General features: G+C 42.9%; 1 protein-coding gene across 50 annotated transcripts in view; it reads right to left on the minus strand.

Annotated features, from left to right (window-relative positions):
- LOC120931788 (mucin-19-like) overlaps positions 1 to 17,580 on the minus strand; it is a 584,870-nt gene that overhangs the window by 170,803 nt on the left and 396,487 nt on the right. For 41 of the 50 annotated variants that reach the window (XM_040343599.1, XM_040343577.1, XM_040343565.1 and 38 more), the window contains 4 exons: positions 11,166 to 11,201; positions 6,845 to 6,880; positions 5,133 to 5,168; positions 809 to 844 (listed from right to left, as the gene is read on the minus strand). The exons of 7 other annotated variants lie outside the window; for them this stretch is intronic. In XM_040343599.1, the coding sequence (XP_040199533.1) occupies positions 809 to 844; positions 5,133 to 5,168; positions 6,845 to 6,880; positions 11,166 to 11,201 (144 nt within the window). The remainder of the gene's footprint in view (positions 1 to 808; positions 845 to 5,132; positions 5,169 to 6,844; positions 6,881 to 11,165; positions 11,202 to 17,580) is intronic. 2 more of the 50 variants (XM_040343590.1, XM_040343583.1) reach the window with 1 other exon arrangement.

The following is a 17,580-nucleotide window of genomic DNA, read 5'->3' on the forward strand; positions in this document are numbered from 1 at the left end:
ACTCAATATATTTTAACATAAGTTAGCTCCATCTATTACCATTTTTCTTTTTTAATTTTTCTCAGAGTTAGAAAGGATTACAACCTCTTTCAGGTTTATATTATTGTCTACGTCACCACTATGGCGATTATCTTTACTATTTTTTCTAGTGGCCATTGCCCCTGGATTGAAAGTAAGGCATGAGCTCATATTTATAGTTATAACTAGAACAGGAATAAATAGGACATCTTCCAAGGAGACACTTATTTTTGGCAAGCCTTTACTTGTAAGCCTCCAATTATTTGTGGAGGCTTACAAATAAGGTTTTTGAAAGGCTCAAAAGATCAGTTTTACGTAACTAAAATACAAAGTTCAAAGATTTTATATACTTGTTTGTGTTAGAAAACGATAGCAGCACCTTCAAAGTCCCATCAACAATGTTGTATTTTTTGCAGTTTGATATAGCATAAGAGATGATGTGCTGGATTGTGCAGTCCCAACATGAGTTTTAATTTTAAAATCTGAATTATGTTAAAGTGGTAGTAAACTTAAATTTAAAGTTTCTACCTACAGGTAGGCTTATAGTAAGTCTTACCTTTAGGTACGGTTAATATATCCTAAACATGTGCCATTTGAAAGATATTCAAATAGGCTCTAGTTGATGACATCACTGCACATTTAATTTACTTTTGAATGCTAAAAGTATTACATTCCAACAAATAGTTTGTTCCCTGCTTAGTTATATTGGACCCTGGCCATGTAGAAGATTGATGAAAGTTTAATTGTCCTTGTCCAATGCCAAAATACACTTTTTTTTGCACATAAATACCTTCTACAGATGGGGCTTTTGTTGTTTCCTGTTGTCCTATTGAAAAGAAAGAAAAATTCTACTATTAAATGACATAAAAGAGTTGATTTATTAACAAAAATTCACAACGCCATACACCATCTCAATCTGTATGTTCATTCTGTGTGAGTTTCGGAATTGCTCGTTTTCTTAAGTTTGTTTTCTCTTCTCAATGAATGCTTCTTTTATTATGGCAGAAATAAAATACCACATTTTGGTCACTAAATGGAGCTGAGGAAACACCGAAAATAGACATTGCTTTTTTAACAAGAGAAACAATTTAACAATTGAAGGGGTTGTTAGAAGGAATTAGCAAATAAATGTTACCAATAGTGCTAATTCCCTTTAGTATTCTCTGTAATATTCATACATTTTACCTCTTATTACAAACATGTATATTTTTCTTATGCTCCTCAGCTGAATAAAGTGTCTGTATTAAAAGACTATTCATTCAGAAGAGAAAACACATAGATAATATTTGTTTTAGTCCCATAATGTTTAAAAAATAAAAACTTTTTTTTAGAAGAATAAGAATAAAGCCTGAAAATACAGAACAAAAAAATCCTGTTTTTTGACAAGGGAACCATGTTAAGATTTTCTAAAGATTGATTTTGTGGGAAATTTTTTGAAAAACTTTTGTGAAGAAATAAAAAATTATATTGGCTCTATTTTCCCTATGTCTGAATGTGTTTTAGAGATGAATCAAGCTTTTGCATTGTGGTTATGTGCACATGTCTCCAATGCAAATTAATGCCCTTTACATGTACTAGTACATTGCAGAGCTCTTCATTTAAAATGGCAACTCAATGCAGTAAGTCAAAGTAGATACAATACACAACAATTACAGAAGATAGCCTATAGATTTATCTATCTATAGTATATTATTAATACTCAATGGGCCAGATCCACAAAAACCTGACGTAACTTAAAAAATCCAATTTAAGTTACACTGCCTTAAAGTTTCTACCTAAGTGCCTGATCCACAAAGCACTTATCTAGAAATTTCAGGCTGTGTAACTAAAATTCCGCCGGCGCAAGGCGTTCCTATTCAAATGGGGCGAGTCCCATTTAAATGAGGCGCGCTCCCGCGCCGGCCGTACTGCGCATGCGCGCCGGCCGTACTGCGCATGCGCGAAGTTACGTTACGCCGAGTTTTGAGGATCGCGACGGCTTAAAGTTGCGTCGGGGAAAAAAAAAAATGACAGCGGCATGCATTCCTGAGGGAGAACTCCATGTCAATTTTCAAAGTAAAAACCGGCATGGGTTCCCCCCCCAGGAGCATACCAGGCCCTTAGGTCTGGCATGGGTTGTAAGGAGACCCCCCCACGCCGAAAAATTGACGTAGGGGGTCCCCCTACAATCCATACCAGACCCGTATCCAAAGCACGCTACCCGGCCGGCCAGGAAAGGAGTGGGGACGAGCGAGCGCCCCCCCCCCTCCTGAGCCGTGCCAGGCCGCGTGCCCTCAACATGGGGGGGTTGGGTGCTCTGGGGCAGGGGGGCGCACTGCGGGCCCCCCCACCCCAGAGCATCCTGTCCCCATGTTGATGAGGACAGGACCTCTTCCCGACAACCCTTGCCATTGGTTGTCGGGGTATGCGGGCGGAGGCTTATCGGAATCTGGGAGTCCCCTTTAATAAGGGGGTCCCCAGATACCGGCCCCCCACCCTAAGTGAATGGATATGGGGTACATCGTACCCCTATCCATTCACCTGTAGGCAAAAAGTAAAATGTAGTAAACACACAACACAAGACTTTTTAAAATATTTTATTATTCTGCTCCGGAGGCCCCCCTGTCTTCGTTATTAGCTCAATTACCAGGGGGGGCTTCTTCTTCCGCTCTCCGGGGGTCTTCCGCTCTCCGGGGGGGCTTCTCCGGACTCCGGGGGGGCTTCTCTGGACTCCGGGGGGCTTCTTCCATCTTCTCCCCTCTTCCGCTCTTGACTCGGCGAACCCCGGTTCTTCTGCAGCTCTCCGGTGCCTTCTTCTTCAGCGCTGGCTGCCTGCTATGTTTGTGTGTTAGCTCGATTTCAAACAGGCAGCCGGCGCGGTCTTCTGTGGCGTCAGGGTCTTCTGGTCTTCTGTTCTTCCGATGTTGCCTCGTCGCCTGTTGTCGCTGTAATGATGGAAGCGCGCCTTGCATCACATTTATATAGGCATCACCGTCCCATCATGCTCCGGTAGGTACCCACGTGGTGGGTGCACGTGGGTAGGCACCCACCACGTGGCGCGCTTCCATCATTACAGCGACAACAGGCGACGAGGCAACATCCGAAGAGAGAAGAACAGAAGACCCTGACGTCACAGAAGACCGCGCTGGCTGCCTGTTTGAAATCGAGCTAACACACAAACATAGCAGGCAGCCAGCGCTGAAGAAGAAGGCACCGGAGAGCTGCAGAAGAACCGGGGTTCGCCGAGTCAAGAGCGGAAGAGGGGAGAAGATGGAAGAAGCCCCCCGGAGTCCGGAGAAGCCCCCCCGGAGTCCGGAGAAGCCCCCCGGAGAGCGGAAGACCCCCGGAGAGCGGAAGAAGAAGCCCCCCCTGGTAATTGAGCTAATAACGAAGACAGGGGGGGCCTCCGGAGCAGAATAATAAAATATTTTAAAAAGCCTTGTGTTGTGTGTTTACTACATTTTACTTTTTGCCTCCAGGTGAATGGATAGGGGTACGATGTACCCCATATCCATTCACTTAGGGTGGGGGGCCGGTATCTGGGGACCCCCTTATTAAAGGGGACTCCCAGATTCCGATAAGCCTCCGCCCGCAGACCCCGACAACCAATGGCAAGGGTTGTCGGGAAGAGGTCCTGTCCTCATCAACATGGGGACAGGATGCTCTGGGGTGGGGGGGCCCGCAGTGCGCCCCCCTGCCCCAGAGCACCCAACCCCCCCATGTTGAGGGCACGCGGCCTGGCACGGCTCAGGAGGGGGGGGGGCGCTCGCTCGTCCCCACTCCCTTCCTGGCTGGCCGGGGTAGCGTGCTTTGGATACGGGTCTGGTATGGATTGTAGGGGACCCCCTACGTCGATTTTTCGGCGTAGGGGGGGTCCCCTTACAACCCATACCAGACCTAAGGGCCTGGTATGCTCCTGGGGGGGAACCCATGCCGGTTTTGTTTTTTACAAATTGACGTGGAGTTCTCCCTCGGGAAAGCATACCAAATGCCGTGGCTGGAATGGGCCTTTACAAGGTGTGACTAGTTTACACTTTGTAAAACGAGCCCTAATTTTACACTTGCAAAATAACACTTACGGCGCAAAAAGGAAGCTAGAAAGCTTTGTGGATCGCCTTAAGTGCTAATTTGCATACTAGCAACGGCATTTCGACTCGAAATGCCCCCAGCGGCGGATGCGGTACTGCATCCTAAAATTAGGCAGTGTAATTCAATTACACATGCCGGATCTTCTGTGTAACTTTGGAAAAAGCCTTTTGAGGATCGTTTCCAAAGTTACACACAGACTGAACAGCAGTTAAGTCGGAGTATCTCTTTTGAGGATCTGGCCCAATATATTTTAACATAAGTTAGCTCCATCTATTACCATGTTTCTTTTTTAATTTTTCTCAGAGTTAGAAAGGATTACAACCTCTTTCAGGTTTATATTATTGTCTACGTCACCACTATGGCGATTATCTTTTCTATTTTTTCTAGTGGCCATTGCCCCTGGATTGAAAGTAAGGCATGAGCTCATATTTATAGTTATAACTAGAACAGGAATAAATAGGACATCTTCCAAGGAGACACTTATTTTTGGCAAGCCTTTACTTGTAAGCCTCCAATTATTTGTGGAGGCTTACAAATAAGGTTTTTGAAAGGCTCAAAAGATCAGTTTTACGTAACTAAAATACAAAGTTCAAAGATTTTATATACTTGTTTGTGTTAGAAAACGATAGCAGCACCTTCAAAGTCCCATCAACAATGTTGTATTTTTTGCAGTTTGATATAGCATAAGAGATGATGTGCTGGATTGTGCAGTCCCAACATGAGTTTTAATTTTAAAATCTGAATTATGTTAAAGTGGTAGTAAACTTAAATTTAAAGTTTCTACCTACAGGTAGGCTTATAGTAAGTCTTACCTTTAGGTACGGTTAATATATCCTAAACATGTGCCATTTGAAAGATATTCAAATAGGCTCTAGTTGATGACATCACTGCACATTTAATTTACTTTTGAATGCTAAAAGTATTAAATTCCAACAAATAGTTTGTTCCCTGCTTAGTTATATTGGACCCTGGCCATGTAGAAGATTGATGAAAGTTTAATTGTCCTTGTCCAATGCCAAAATACACTTTTTTTTGCACATAAATACCTTCTACAGATGGGGCTTTTGTTGTTTCCTGTTGTCCTATTGAAAAGAAAGAAAAATTCTACTATTAAATGACATAAAAGAGTTGATTTATTAACAGAAATTCACAACGCCATACACCATCTCAATCTGTATGTTCATTCTGTGTGAGTTTCGGAATTGCTCGTTTTCTTAAGTTTGTTTTCTCTTCTCAATGAATGCTTCTTTTATTATGGCAGAAATAAAATACCACATTTTGGTCACTAAATGGAGCTGAGGAAACACCGAAAATAGACATTGCTTTTTTAACAAGAGAAACAATTTAACAATTGAAGGGGTTGTTAGAAGGAATTAGCAAATAAATGTTACCAATAGTGCTAATTCCCTTTAGTATTCTCTGAAATCCATACATTTTACCTCTTATTACAAACATGTATATTTTTCTTATGCTCCTCAGCTGAATAAAGTGTCTGTATTAAAAGACTATTCATTCAGAAGAGAAAACACATAGATAATATTTGTTTTAGTCCCATAATGTTTAAAAAATAAAAACTTTTTTTAGAAGAATAAGAATAAAGCCTGAAAATACAGAACAACAAAATCCTGTTTTTTGACAAGGGAACCATGTTAAGATTTTCTAAAGATTGTTTTTGTGGGACATTTTTTGAAAAACTTTTGTGAAGAAATAAAAAATTATATTGGCTCTATTTTCCCTATGTCTGAATGTGTTTTAGAGATGAATCAAGCTTTTGCATTGTGGTTATGTGCACATGTCTCCAATGCAAATTAATGCCCTTTACATGTACTAGTACATTGCAGAGCTCTTCATTTAAAATGGCAACTCAATGCAGTAAGTCAAAGTAGATACAATACACAACAATTACAGAAGATAGCCTATAGATTTATCTATCTATAGTATATTATTAATACTCAATATATTTTAACATAAGTTAGCTCCATCTATTACCATTTTTCTTTTTTAATTTTTCTCAGAGTTAGAAAGGATTACAACCTCTTTCAGGTTTATATTATTGTCTACGTCACCACTATGGCGATTATCTTTACTATTTTTTCTAGTGGCCATTGCCCCTGGATTGAAAGTAAGGCATGAGCTCATATTTATAGTTATAACTAGAACAGGAATAAATAGGACATCTTCCAAGGAGACACTTATTTTTGGCAAGCCTTTACTTGTAAGCCTCCAATTATTTGTGGAGGCTTACAAATAAGGTTTTTGAAAGGCTCAAAAGATCAGTTTTACGTAACTAAAATACAAAGTTCAAAGATTTTATATACTTGTTTGTGTTAGAAAACGATAGCAGCACCTTCAAAGTCCCATCAACAATGTTGTATTTTTTGCAGTTTGATATAGCATAAGAGATGATGTGCTGGATTGTGCAGTCCCAACATGAGTTTTAATTTTAAAATCTGAATTATGTTAAAGTGGTAGTAAACTTAAATTTAAAGTTTCTACCTACAGGTAGGCTTATAGTAAGTCTTACCTTTAGGTACGGTTAATATATCCTAAACATGTGCCATTTGAAAGATATTCAAATAGGCTCTAGTTGATGACATCACTGCACATTTAATTTACTTTTGAATGCTAAAAGTATTAAATTCCAACAAATAGTTTGTTCCCTGCTTAGTTATATTGGACCCTGGCCATGTAGAAAATTGATGAAAGTTTAATTGTCCTTGTCCAATGCCAAAATACACTTTTTTTTGCACATAAATACCTTCTACAGATGGGGCTTTTGTTGTTTCCTGTTGTCCTATTGAAAAGAAAGAAAAATTCTACTATTAAATGACATAAAAGAGTTGATTTATTAACAAAAATTCGCAACGCCATACACCATCTCAATCTGTATGTTCATTCTGTGTGAGTTTCGGAATTGCTCGTTTTCTTAAGTTTGTTTTCTCTTCTCAATGAATGCTTCTTTTATTATGGCAGAAATAAAATACCACATTTTGGTCACTAAATGGAGCTGAGGAAACACCGAAAATAGACATTGCTTTTTTAACAAGAGAAACAATTTAACAATTGAAGGGGTTGTTAGAAGGAATTAGCAAATAAATGTTACCAATAGTGCTAATTCCCTTTAGTATTCTCTGTAATATTCATACATTTTACCTCTTATTACAAACATGTATATTTTTCTTATGCTCCTCAGCTGAATAAAGTGTCTGTATTAAAAGACTATTCATTCAGAAGAGAAAACACATAGATAATATTTGTTTTAGTCCCATAATGTTTAAAAAATAAAAACTTTTTTTTAGAAGAATAAGAATAAAGCCTGAAAATACAGAACAAAAAAATCCTGTTTTTTGACAAGGGAACCATGTTAAGATTTTCTAAAGATTGATTTTGTGGGAAATTTTTTGAAAAACTTTTGTGAAGAAATAAAAAATTATAATGGCTCTATTTTCCCTATGTCTGAATGTGTTTTAGAGATGAATCAAGCTTTTGCATTGTGGTTATGTGCACATGTCTCCAATGCAAATTAATGCCCTTTACATGTACTAGTACATTGCAGAGCTCTTCATTTAAAATGGCAACTCAATGCAGTAAGTCAAAGTAGATACAATACACAACAATTACAGAAGATAGCCTATAGATTTATCTATCTATAGTATATTATTAATACTCAATGGGCCAGATCCACAAAAACCTGACGTAACTTAAAAAATCCAATTTAAGTTACACTGCCTTAAAGTTTCTACCTAAGTGCCTGATCCACAAAGCACTTATCTAGAAATTTCAGGCTGTGTAACTAAAATTCCGCCGGCGCAAGGCGTTCCTATTCAAATGGGGCGAGTCCCATTTAAATGAGGCGCGCTCCCGCGCCGGCCGTACTGCGCATGCGCGCCGGCCGTACTGCGCATGCGCGAAGTTACGTTACGCCGAGTTTTGAGGATCGCGACGGCTTAAAGTTGCGTCGGGGAAAAAAAAAAATGACAGCGGCATGCATTCCTGAGGGAGAACTCCATGTCAATTTTCAAAGTAAAAACCGGCATGGGTTCCCCCCCCAGGAGCATACCAGGCCCTTAGGTCTGGCATGGGTTGTAAGGAGACCCCCCCACGCCGAAAAATTGACGTAGGGGGTCCCCCTACAATCCATACCAGACCCGTATCCAAAGCACGCTACCCGGCCGGCCAGGAAAGGAGTGGGGACGAGCGAGCGCCCCCCCCCCTCCTGAGCCGTGCCAGGCCGCGTGCCCTCAACATGGGGGGGTTGGGTGCTCTGGGGCAGGGGGGCGCACTGCGGGCCCCCCCACCCCAGAGCATCCTGTCCCCATGTTGATGAGGACAGGACCTCTTCCCGACAACCCTTGCCATTGGTTGTCGGGGTATGCGGGCGGAGGCTTATCGGAATCTGGGAGTCCCCTTTAATAAGGGGGTCCCCAGATACCGGCCCCCCACCCTAAGTGAATGGATATGGGGTACATCGTACCCCTATCCATTCACCTGTAGGCAAAAAGTAAAATGTAGTAAACACACAACACAAGACTTTTTAAAATATTTTATTATTCTGCTCCGGAGGCCCCCCTGTCTTCGTTATTAGCTCAATTACCAGGGGGGGCTTCTTCTTCCGCTCTCCGGGGGTCTTCCGCTCTCCGGGGGGGCTTCTCCGGACTCCGGGGGGGCTTCTCTGGACTCCGGGGGGCTTCTTCCATCTTCTCCCCTCTTCCGCTCTTGACTCGGCGAACCCCGGTTCTTCTGCAGCTCTCCGGTGCCTTCTTCTTCAGCGCTGGCTGCCTGCTATGTTTGTGTGTTAGCTCGATTTCAAACAGGCAGCCGGCGCGGTCTTCTGTGGCGTCAGGGTCTTCTGGTCTTCTGTTCTTCCGATGTTGCCTCGTCGCCTGTTGTCGCTGTAATGATGGAAGCGCGCCTTGCATCACATTTATATAGGCATCACCGTCCCATCATGCTCCGGTAGGTACCCACGTGGTGGGTGCACGTGGGTAGGCACCCACCACGTGGCGCGCTTCCATCATTACAGCGACAACAGGCGACGAGGCAACATCCGAAGAGAGAAGAACAGAAGACCCTGACGTCACAGAAGACCGCGCTGGCTGCCTGTTTGAAATCGAGCTAACACACAAACATAGCAGGCAGCCAGCGCTGAAGAAGAAGGCACCGGAGAGCTGCAGAAGAACCGGGGTTCGCCGAGTCAAGAGCGGAAGAGGGGAGAAGATGGAAGAAGCCCCCCGGAGTCCGGAGAAGCCCCCCCGGAGTCCGGAGAAGCCCCCCGGAGAGCGGAAGACCCCCGGAGAGCGGAAGAAGAAGCCCCCCCTGGTAATTGAGCTAATAACGAAGACAGGGGGGGCCTCCGGAGCAGAATAATAAAATATTTTAAAAAGCCTTGTGTTGTGTGTTTACTACATTTTACTTTTTGCCTCCAGGTGAATGGATAGGGGTACGATGTACCCCATATCCATTCACTTAGGGTGGGGGGCCGGTATCTGGGGACCCCCTTATTAAAGGGGACTCCCAGATTCCGATAAGCCTCCGCCCGCAGACCCCGACAACCAATGGCAAGGGTTGTCGGGAAGAGGTCCTGTCCTCATCAACATGGGGACAGGATGCTCTGGGGTGGGGGGGCCCGCAGTGCGCCCCCCTGCCCCAGAGCACCCAACCCCCCCATGTTGAGGGCACGCGGCCTGGCACGGCTCAGGAGGGGGGGGGGCGCTCGCTCGTCCCCACTCCCTTCCTGGCTGGCCGGGTAGCGTGCTTTGGATACGGGTCTGGTATGGATTGTAGGGGACCCCCTACGTCGATTTTTCGGCGTAGGGGGGGTCCCCTTACAACCCATACCAGACCTAAGGGCCTGGTATGCTCCTGGGGGGGAACCCATGCCGGTTTTGTTTTTTACAAATTGACGTGGAGTTCTCCCTCGGGAAAGCATACCAAATGCCGTGGCTGGAATGGGCCTTTACAAGGTGTGACTAGTTTACACTTTGTAAAACGAGCCCTAATTTTACACTTGCAAAATAACACTTACGGCGCAAAAAGGAAGCTAGAAAGCTTTGTGGATCGCCTTAAGTGCTAATTTGCATACTAGCAACGGCATTTCGACTCGAAATGCCCCCAGCGGCGGATGCGGTACTGCATCCTAAAATTAGGCAGTGTAATTCAATTACACATGCCGGATCTTCTGTGTAACTTTGGAAAAAGCCTTTTGAGGATCGTTTCCAAAGTTACACACAGACTGAACAGCAGTTAAGTCGGAGTATCTCTTTTGAGGATCTGGCCCAATATATTTTAACATAAGTTAGCTCCATCTATTACCATGTTTCTTTTTTAATTTTTCTCAGAGTTAGAAAGGATTACAACCTCTTTCAGGTTTATATTATTGTCTACGTCACCACTATGGCGATTATCTTTTCTATTTTTTCTAGTGGCCATTGCCCCTGGATTGAAAGTAAGGCATGAGCTCATATTTATAGTTATAACTAGAACAGGAATAAAAAGGACATCTTCCAAGGAGACACTTATTTTGGCAAGCCTTTACTTCTAAGCCTCCAATTATTTGTGGAGGCTTACAAATAAGATTTTTAAAAGGCTCAAAAGATCAGTTTTACGTAACTAAAATACAAAGTTCAAAGATTTTATATACTTGTTTGTGTTAGAAAACGATAGCAGCACCTTCAAAGTCCCATCAACAATGTTGTATTTTTTGAAGTTTGATATAGCATAAGAGATGATGTGCTGGATTGTGCAGTCCCAACATGAGTTTTAATTTTAAAATCTGAATTATGTTAAAGTGGTAGTAAACTTAAATTTAAAGTTTCTACCTACAGGTAGGCTTATAGTAAGTCTTACCTTTAGGTACGGTTAATATATCCTAAACATGTGCCATTTGAAAGATATTCAAATAGGCTCTAGTTGATGACATCACTGCACATTTAATTTACTTTTGAATGCTAAAAGTATTAAATTCCAACAAATAGTTTGTTCCCTGCTTAGTTATATTGGACCCTGGCCATGTAGAAGATTGATGAAAGTTTAATTGTCCTTGTCCAATGCCAAAATACACTTTTTTTGCACATAAATACCTTCTACAGATGGGGCTTTTGTTGTTTCCTGTTGTCCTATTGAAAAGAAAGAAAAATTCTACTATTAAATGACATAAAAGAGTTGATTTATTAACAAAAATTCACAACGCCATACACCATCTCAATCTGTATGTTCATTCTGTGTGAGTTTCGGAATTGCTCGTTTTCTTAAGTTTGTTTTCTCTTCTCAATGAATGCTTCTTTTATTATGGCAGAAATAAAATACCACATTTTGGTCACTAAATGGAGCTGAGGAAACACCGAAAATAGACATTGCTTTTTTAACAAGAGAAACAATTTAACAATTGAAGGGGTTGTTAGAAGGAATTAGCAAATAAATGTTACCAATAGTGCTAATTCCCTTTAGTATTCTCTGAAATCCATACATTTTACCTCTTATTACAAACATGTATATTTTTCTTATGCTCCTCAGCTGAATAAAGTGTCTGTATTAAAAGACTATTCATTCAGAAGAGAAAACACATAGATAATATTTGTTTTAGTCCCATAATGTTTAAAAAATAAAAACTTTTTTTAGAAGAATAAGAATAAAGCCTGAAAATACAGAACAAAAAATCCTGTTTTTTGACAAGGGAACCATGTTATGATTTTCTAAAGATTGTTTTTGTGGGAAATTTTTTGAAAAACTTTTGTGAAGAAATAAAAAATTATATTGGCTCTATTTTCCCTATGTCTGAATGTGAGGCTACGGCAGTATGCTGAGCCTGCATGGGATAGAGCAGAGGGAGAGGTGGGCTGCCGCGCTCTGGGGTAGTAACAGCCTCTGATTGGTCAGCTGCGGCAGCCCCCTTCTCTGATAGGTCCGTTCGCGTGAGGTAAAACCTGCACTGGACGAGCCTATATAAGGGAGAGGCTGAGGCGATTTGCTCAGTCACATCTCCTGACAAGCAGCATCGCCCGCCTCTCCCTCTCTCTCAGGATGAAGCGCGCTGTGCAGGACAGCCGTGAGGAGCTCTTATGTAGACTCCTAGAGAAGGCGGAGAGCAGGGGAGGTGAAGAGTGGCTGAAGCGTTGCCTGTCTGAGGAGAGTGGCTCTGTTTTATCTGTCAGCCCAGCTGCAGTACCAGAGATGAGCGTGGGCGCCCCCAGGAAACAGCCTGGAAGAAAAAAGAAATGTAAGACCAATAGTTTAGCTCCTCAAGCTGAGGGAGCTGCAACAAGAGGTGCTTCTTGCCAGCAAGGGAGCAGCGCTGCCTCTTCCCCCCCTCCTGGGGACTTGGGTGAGCATGTTTTACCTGAAGTTGTTTTCAGTAATGTTAACCAGTTATCTGCATTTTCTAATCTAATTGAATCTTTGTCTGTCATTGTGCAGCAGTTCAAAGGTATACATGATGCGGATTTTACCTCACAAAATGTAAATATGTATGTGCAACCAGGTGAGAGTCTGAGTACTCAGGCATGCACAGTAAGTCAGAGTGCACAGGAGACTGGTGCTGGAAATAGCGATAATGCTATTGATATGGAGGAGGTTGGTGTGGTGTGGCATGAGGCTGGTCATCCCTCTCTGCTAAATAAGGATGTTACTGTCAGATCGAGTGTGAGGTGTCCTGCTGTTAATAATACTTTACCCCTCAGATCCTCGGCTGCTATGGTCAGCGAGTCTTCCTTTAAGGAACCCCTCCCTTGCAGTTTATCCCCGCTGGGTTTTCATCTGTCTAAGTCAGTCAAAGAAAAAATTTGGAGGGGTGAATATCTCGATATATTATCACTTCTCCCTGCTTCTAAGGAGTTTTTGGCTAAATCTGACAGGCAGTCCAGCGAAAGAACAGAGGAAGATAGGAGGAGAGCGGTTCCTAAGACATTTCAAAACTGGCTGCAAGCGTTCTGTATCTATTCAGCAGTTATGGGAGAACGCTTCCCGGGGAAGTGCTCAGGTTTATTCCAACACCTGGATATTATTGCGGAGGCCTTTCGCCACTTTGGCGGCTCCGCATGGTTCTCATATGACGAGAATTTCCGTCAAAAACTAGCTGTGCACCCATCGCTGCATTGGGGGGCTAAGGACGTTGGTTTATGGTTAAACCTTATGCTGCCACCTAGGCCCCAGTTCACCCCTCGCCCCGCTTCAAATGGTCAGAGTCCAGTCAGGAAGGGTGTATGCTTTGCATTCAATGAGGGTCAATGTAAATTCTTATTGAATTGTAGATACAAACATGAGTGTTCTTATTGTGGCGGTACTCACGCGGCGAGCAGATGTTTTCGTAAAGCTGCCGCTAGTTCCTCTCATTCAGGACCCAAGGACACACATGGGAAAGGCCCCGACTCCGGTGAGCCTGGCAAGAATGCGCCCATGGCTCGAGCGCTATCCAGACCACAGGATGGCGGCTCTGCTAACTGAAGGTTTTGCCAATGGTTTCTTAGTGCCATCCTTTACTGGTTCAGGGTGTACACCAGTTAAAAATTTACTATCGGTATCCATGCACTCTAACTTAGTGCTTGAGAAAATTTGCAAAGAATTGTCTGAGGGTAGGGTGGCTGGCCCCTTTAATGACCCGCCATTCTCTAATTTCCGGTTGTCCCCTTTGGGCATCGTACCCAAGAAAGAACTGGGTGCGTTCAGACTGATCCACCACCTATCTTACCCACCGCATTCGTCACTCAATGACGAAGTTGCCTCTGTGGAGGCTCTAGTCTGCTACGCCTCATTTGATGAGGCTTTGTGTCTTTTGAGGCAAGCAGGGCAAGGGGCTGTGCTAGCAAAGGCTGATATTAAGTCGGCTTTCCGCCTTCTTCCCGTGCATCCACAAGGCTTCAATTCTTTGGGTTTTCAATTTTTGAATAAATATTATTTTGATAAATGCATGCCAATGGGGTTTTCTATGTCATGCTTTTATTTCGAGGCTTTTTCCTCCTTCTTACATTGGGTCGTGTCAGTCGTTATCCCTCAAGGCCTTATCCTACATTATCTAGATGACTTCTTGTTTTTAGGTCCCCGGGGGTCATCAGTGTGTATGGAAGCTTTACAGGTTTTCTTTGACGTTTGTCATGACTTTGGCGTGCCTCTGGCCCAGGAGAAAACAGTTTTTCCCACGACAGTTATTGAATTTTTGGGGATCACGGTTGACTCCGAACGAATGGAATTCAGATTGCCACAACAGAAGATACATAAAATGAAGTCTATGATTGCAACCTTTCTTGTCAGTAAGAAGGTGTGCTTAAAGGAGGCACAATCTTTGCTGGGTCTTTTTGCTTTTGCAGCCAGAGTCATCCCTATGGCGAGGGTATTTTCGCGCAGGTTCTCGTTAGCCATAAAAGGTATGGTGAACCCTTACGCTCATTTCCGAATTTCAAAAAGCATCAAGGATGATCTAAGAATTTGGGATGCCTTTTTAAATGAGTTTAATGGTTCCTCGGCCTGGCAAATGGACTTTATTAATAGTTCTCAGTTGGAATTCTTCACCGATGCAGCTGGCTCTGCTGGGTTCGGGGCTTTCTTGGATGGGCGCTGGTGCGCCCAGTCCTGGCACCCTGATTGGCTCCAGAAGGAGATACTTCAAAATCTAGTTCTGTTGGAGCTCTTTCCAGTGATTGTGTCGGTGGTTGTGTGGGAAGACATCTTTAGGAATCGTAGAATCTTGGTTCATACGGATAATAAAGGTGTCTTTTTTGCCATCAATACTCTGTCCTCTAAGTCTGATCCCGTTCTGAGGTTATTGCGTTTCCTTGTACTTCATTGTATGAACTGTAATATATGGTTGAGAGCTGAGCATATTGCAGGTAAAGAAAATAACATAGCAGATTCTTTATCTCGTTCACAGTTCAAGAGATTCCGAGAGTTGGCGCCATCAGCGGATCAACATGGCACCCCTTGCCCAGACTTCCTCTGGGGTTTAATTTGGGAATAATATTCCGGAATCTCAAGGCTTCAGTAGCGGAAAACACCTGGAGGGATTATAGGCTTTCATGGCACAAATGGTGCTCTTTCTGTCAACCATTGGGTTTGGATCCACTAGATGTATCTTCTTACGTGGCTTTGTCTTTTTTGTCCTTTCTCATTCAGTCTAATCTGTCCCCGGCTTCCATAGGTAAAATATTGGCTGGAGTTTCTTTTTTCCTTAAGTTTGCAGGCCTTCCTGCTCTTACCTCTTTCTTTCAGGTCACTCAGGTTTTGAAGGGCCTCAAAAAGTCTAGGCCCTCTTTAGATAATAGGCGTCCCATATCTATCCCCATTTTGATCGATCTTCTTCAGATCCTTCAAGATGTCTGCTCATCCAATTTCGAATCTTTGCTTTTTAAGGCTGCTTTCTCTATAGCATTCTTTGGAGCCCTTCGGTTAGGTGAGTTTACTGCAGCAAATAGAAACGCTTTTTCATTTCTCCGTTTTTCCCATGTTCAGTTTGACGTCGGTTCTGTCCGTCTGTTTTTGTCCAGATCAAAGTCCTCTCAGGTTGGCCAGTGGTTTTCTTTATCCAGTTCTCCTAATGAGGCTATCTGTCCCGTGTTTCATGTTCGTAATTATCTTTTGGTCAGACCATTGAGTAACGATTCCTTTTTTATTCATGAAGACTTGTCCTCTCTAACTAGGTACCAGTTCTCAGCTGTTTTGGCCTCCTGTTTGAAGCGCTTGAATTTATCTGGGTACCAATTTTCTTCCCATTCTTTCCGAATTGGCGCTGCCACCACAGCTGATTCTATAGGTTTTTCAGAGAGTAAGGTTAAAAAAGTGGGCAGGTGGGGCAGCAATAGATATAAGTTATATGTTCGTCCCAGTCTTCTAACTTTATGATTCTCTTTCAGATTTATCCAGGAATATCGCTTGGGTCATAGGTCACTCCTACGTGTTCTGGGCTTACAAGCACTCCGGATCCAGATCATACTCTGCTAACCTGGGGCTTGATCCTGATTTATTTTTAATTTTATGGTCAGGTGTTAGAGGTATGCGGTGGCGCAATTTAAAAGACCACCTAGCTTATTTGTCTTCTGTCTGGCCTCAACCCCAAGTGATAGTTATCCACGTGGGGGCTAATGACTTGGGTAAATTCAACACATGGGACTTGTTATGTGAAATGAAGAGGGATCTCTATTCCATAACTCAAATGTTCCCAGGTTCAGTGTTAGTATATTCTGAGATGGTTCCCAGGCTGTTATGGTCGCCGCACGGCACCCTTTTCTACGTGGATAGAATCCGCAGACGGCTAAATAGGACGATTCATAGTTTTATGCCTTCAATTGGTGGCTCTTCCTTTCGTCATTCCGAGTTAGAGGGTTTTTTTGCCTGGGTTGTTTCGGGTTGACCAAATTCATCTGTCAGGCATTGGCCTGGACATTTTTAATATGGGTATCCAGTCCATGATCGAATCAGCCACGGTGGTGGGGGGGCCTCGGCCAACAGCTTCGCGGTTGGCCCCGGCCGGTGGGGAGTAGTCGTCCAGCTTTTGCTGGATGGACAGAAATTAATTTGATTTTAAAGTTTTAAGTTTAGCCAATTTGGCCTTTTGTAATTTAATTTATTTATTGAGAAAATTTTTGTAACCCCGCCCCCACATTTTATGGATGACACCGTGGCCAATTTTACCAAAGTTAAATAAAAATGTTGTATCAAATTGTTGTTTGGTCTCCTTATTCAATACCTCTGTACTAGCCCATGTGAGGCTACGGCAGTATGCTGAGCCTGCATGGGATAGAGCAGAGGGAGAGGTGGGCTGCCGCGCTCTGGGGTAGTAACAGCCTCTGATTGGTCAGCTGCGGCAGCCCCCTTCTCTGATAGGTCCGTTCGCGTGAGGTAAAACCTGCACTGGACGAGCCTATATAAGGGAGAGGCTGAGGCGATTTGCTCAGTCACATCTCCTGACAAGCAGCATCGCCCGCCCGCCCACCCTTACCTGTCAGTTTGTCATAATAAGTCATGGGGTCGTCTGTATGGGGGGAGTAGTCGTCCAGCTTTTGCTGGATGGACAGAAATTAATTTGATTTTAAAGTTTTAAGTTTAGCCAATTTGGCCTTTTGTAATTTAATTTATTTATTGAGAAAATTTTTGTAACCCCGCCCCCACATTTTATGGATGACACCGTGGCCAATTTTACCAAAGTTAAATAAAAATGTTGTATCAAATTGTTGTTTGGTCTCCTTATTCAATACCTCTGTACTAGCCCATGTGTTTTAGAGATGAATCAAGCTTTTGCATTGTGGTTATGTGCACATGTCTCCAATGCAAATTAATGCCCTTTACATGTACTAGTACATTGCAGAGCTCTTCATTTAAAATGGCACCTCAATGCAGTAAGTCAAAGTAGATACAATACACAACAATTACAGAAGATAGCCTATAGATTTATCTATCTATAGTATATTATTAATACTCAATATATTTTAACATAAGTTAGCTCCATCTATTACCATTTTTCTTTTTTCATTTTTCTCAGAGTTAGAAAGGATTACAACCTCTTTCAGGTTT

The sequence above is a fragment of the Rana temporaria genome, chromosome 3 (assembly GCF_905171775.1).
Source record: "Rana temporaria chromosome 3, aRanTem1.1, whole genome shotgun sequence".
Taxonomy (NCBI): Eukaryota; Metazoa; Chordata; class Amphibia; order Anura; family Ranidae; genus Rana; species Rana temporaria.